At 48.8% G+C, this 2,140-nt stretch overlaps 1 protein-coding gene across 1 annotated transcript in view; it reads left to right on the forward strand.

Annotated features, from left to right (window-relative positions):
- Positions 1-1,162: 1,162 nt before the first annotated feature.
- The window catches only part of reln (reelin), a 67,472-nt gene continuing 66,494 nt past the window's right edge, over positions 1,163-2,140 (forward strand). Inside the window, 4 exon segments of the mRNA XM_070439092.1 lie at positions 1,163-1,167; positions 1,256-1,383; positions 1,386-1,419; positions 1,421-1,441. Of these exon segments, the coding sequence (XP_070295193.1) occupies positions 1,163-1,167; positions 1,256-1,383; positions 1,386-1,419; positions 1,421-1,441 (188 nt within the window).

Here is a 2,140-nt window from a genome sequence, read left to right on the forward strand (position 1 = left end):
AGGAGGGAGAGAGAGAGGAACGAATAGGAGGGAGAGAGGTAGAGAGAGAGAGGGGGTAGAGAGAGAGAGGGGGTAGAGAGAGTGAGGGGGAGGGAGAGAGCCCCTCTCTCTCCCTCCCCCTCTCTCTCTCTAGGGAGAGAGGAGAAAAAGAGATGGTGAAATGGAGAAGGAAGAGTGGACATCTCTGTTCTTTGAGTATGAGAGTTGTTGATCATGGAAGGAAAACAGTTTAGTGATTGTGATAATCAATGTGTTGCTTTCTGTTGTGTGTCTGTGTGTTCCCCCAGTGGAGCAGGACAGCTGTGTGCCAGCAGTGGTCAGTCCCACAGAGCTGGCAGAGGGCTTTGAGAGCAAGCTGAGCCCGCTGTGGCAGAGCCTGAGTGGGGGTCAGATTGGAGGCGGCTGCGGTACCATCAGCGAGGGCAAAGCGCTGTACTTCAGCAGCTCTGGGAAAAGACAGGCACTGACTGTCACCCTGGATACTACCAACACACGGTCAGTACACACGTCCTCCTGGGGGGTCAGTTTTACACTACGGAGGCTGCAGCGTTGGGTCAAGGCTTTTCCTCCTTTTCTTCCTTGAACACTTCAACTAAAATCCTGGTCAGTTTAGACAATGAGTGCTGGACTGTAACAAAAGCCTGTAAAACACGGAACTGTAGATCCCGGGTTCCTGTTTCCAGTGAACTAAAACCCTCTGTCCGTCCCGTCCGTCTGTCCATGTAGGCTGGTCCAGTTCTACATCCGAATCGGAGGGAAGAACGTTGGACCCACCTGCACTAGACCTCGCTCCCGCAACGAAGGTGACTCACCAACACCATCGCTACTGACGATGTCCCATTTAAGCTCTCTCTCTCTCTTTAAACTCACAGCCGACCACAATGAGTCTCTCTGCTTCCACCGTGTGGTGGTTGACTGACACTGCAGTGGGGAATATACAGTAGCTCCAGGTCTGAGGCTTTGTATCAGATCTGTATCTCCTGTCCAGTTGATCAACTATTGAAGCCTTGTGTTTCAGAAGATCTTTTTTAAAGTTAGAATCCAAACATTGATGGTGTTTTTTTAAATCTGTGTCAGCGTATTGTGAACCACAAAGATGTCTGATCTTTGTCTGTTGAGTCAGACCTTTAGGCATCTCCCAGATGTCTGTGAGGAGGACAACATGACGTACTATACTATCCATAATGCACTCCTCTTTACCAATGAGAACGTGAGGGCTTTGTTACTTATTCTCATCCCTTCATGGATTTAAAAGGACGGGATTGTTGTATTGTATTGTATTGAATCCTTTCTTTCTGACCTCCTTTCTCCTCCTCCACTCCTCCCTCCCCTCCTCCTCCTCTCCCCGCGGAGCGGACGGCTGGGCCTTGGACAACGTGCTGCTGCCCCTGGTTGTCCCTGGATGTGCTCTGGACACGGTATGTGACAACGGACGCTGTGTGTGAGTTACAGACACCACACACACACACCACACACACACACAACACACAACACACACACAACACCACACACACACACACACACACACACACACACACACACACACCACACACACACACCACACACACACAAACACACACACACTATAAGAGATGTTTTAAAAAAAATAATAATTTTACCTTAATTTTCATAGGGAGTCCTATTGAGGCTGAGGCTTCTTTCACAAGCGAGCATTTACACAATTTACAAGTACAAGATAACAAAAACAAGATGCTTGAAGTCGCCTTCCTCAGCCAAGACTATGGTGTTGGTACAGCAACGGGTTAGTACGCTTCACGAGGGTGAAGGGTTGTTGGGATGAAAGATGCATTTCCTTCTCTCTCTCTCTCTCTCTCTCTCTCTCTCTCTCTCTCTTCTCTCTCGTCTCTCTCTCTCTCTCTCTCTCTCTCTCTCTCTCTCTCTACTCTCTCTCTCTCTCTCTCTCTATGCTACTCTCTCTCTCTCTCTCTCTCTCTCTCTCTATGCTACTCTGTCTCTGTCTCTGTCTCTGTCTCTGTCTCTTCTCTCTCTCTCTCTCTCTCTCCTCTCTCTCTCTCTCTCTCTCTCCTCTCTCTCTTCTCTCTCTCTCTCTCTCTCTCTCTCTCTCTCTATGCTACTCTGTCTCTGTCTCTTGTCTCTGTCTCTGTCTCTCTCTTTCTCG

The sequence above is a fragment of the Salvelinus sp. IW2-2015 genome, unplaced genomic scaffold, assembly GCF_002910315.2.
Source record: "Salvelinus sp. IW2-2015 unplaced genomic scaffold, ASM291031v2 Un_scaffold1405, whole genome shotgun sequence".
In the NCBI taxonomy this organism is placed as follows: Eukaryota; Metazoa; Chordata; class Actinopteri; order Salmoniformes; family Salmonidae; genus Salvelinus; species Salvelinus sp. IW2-2015.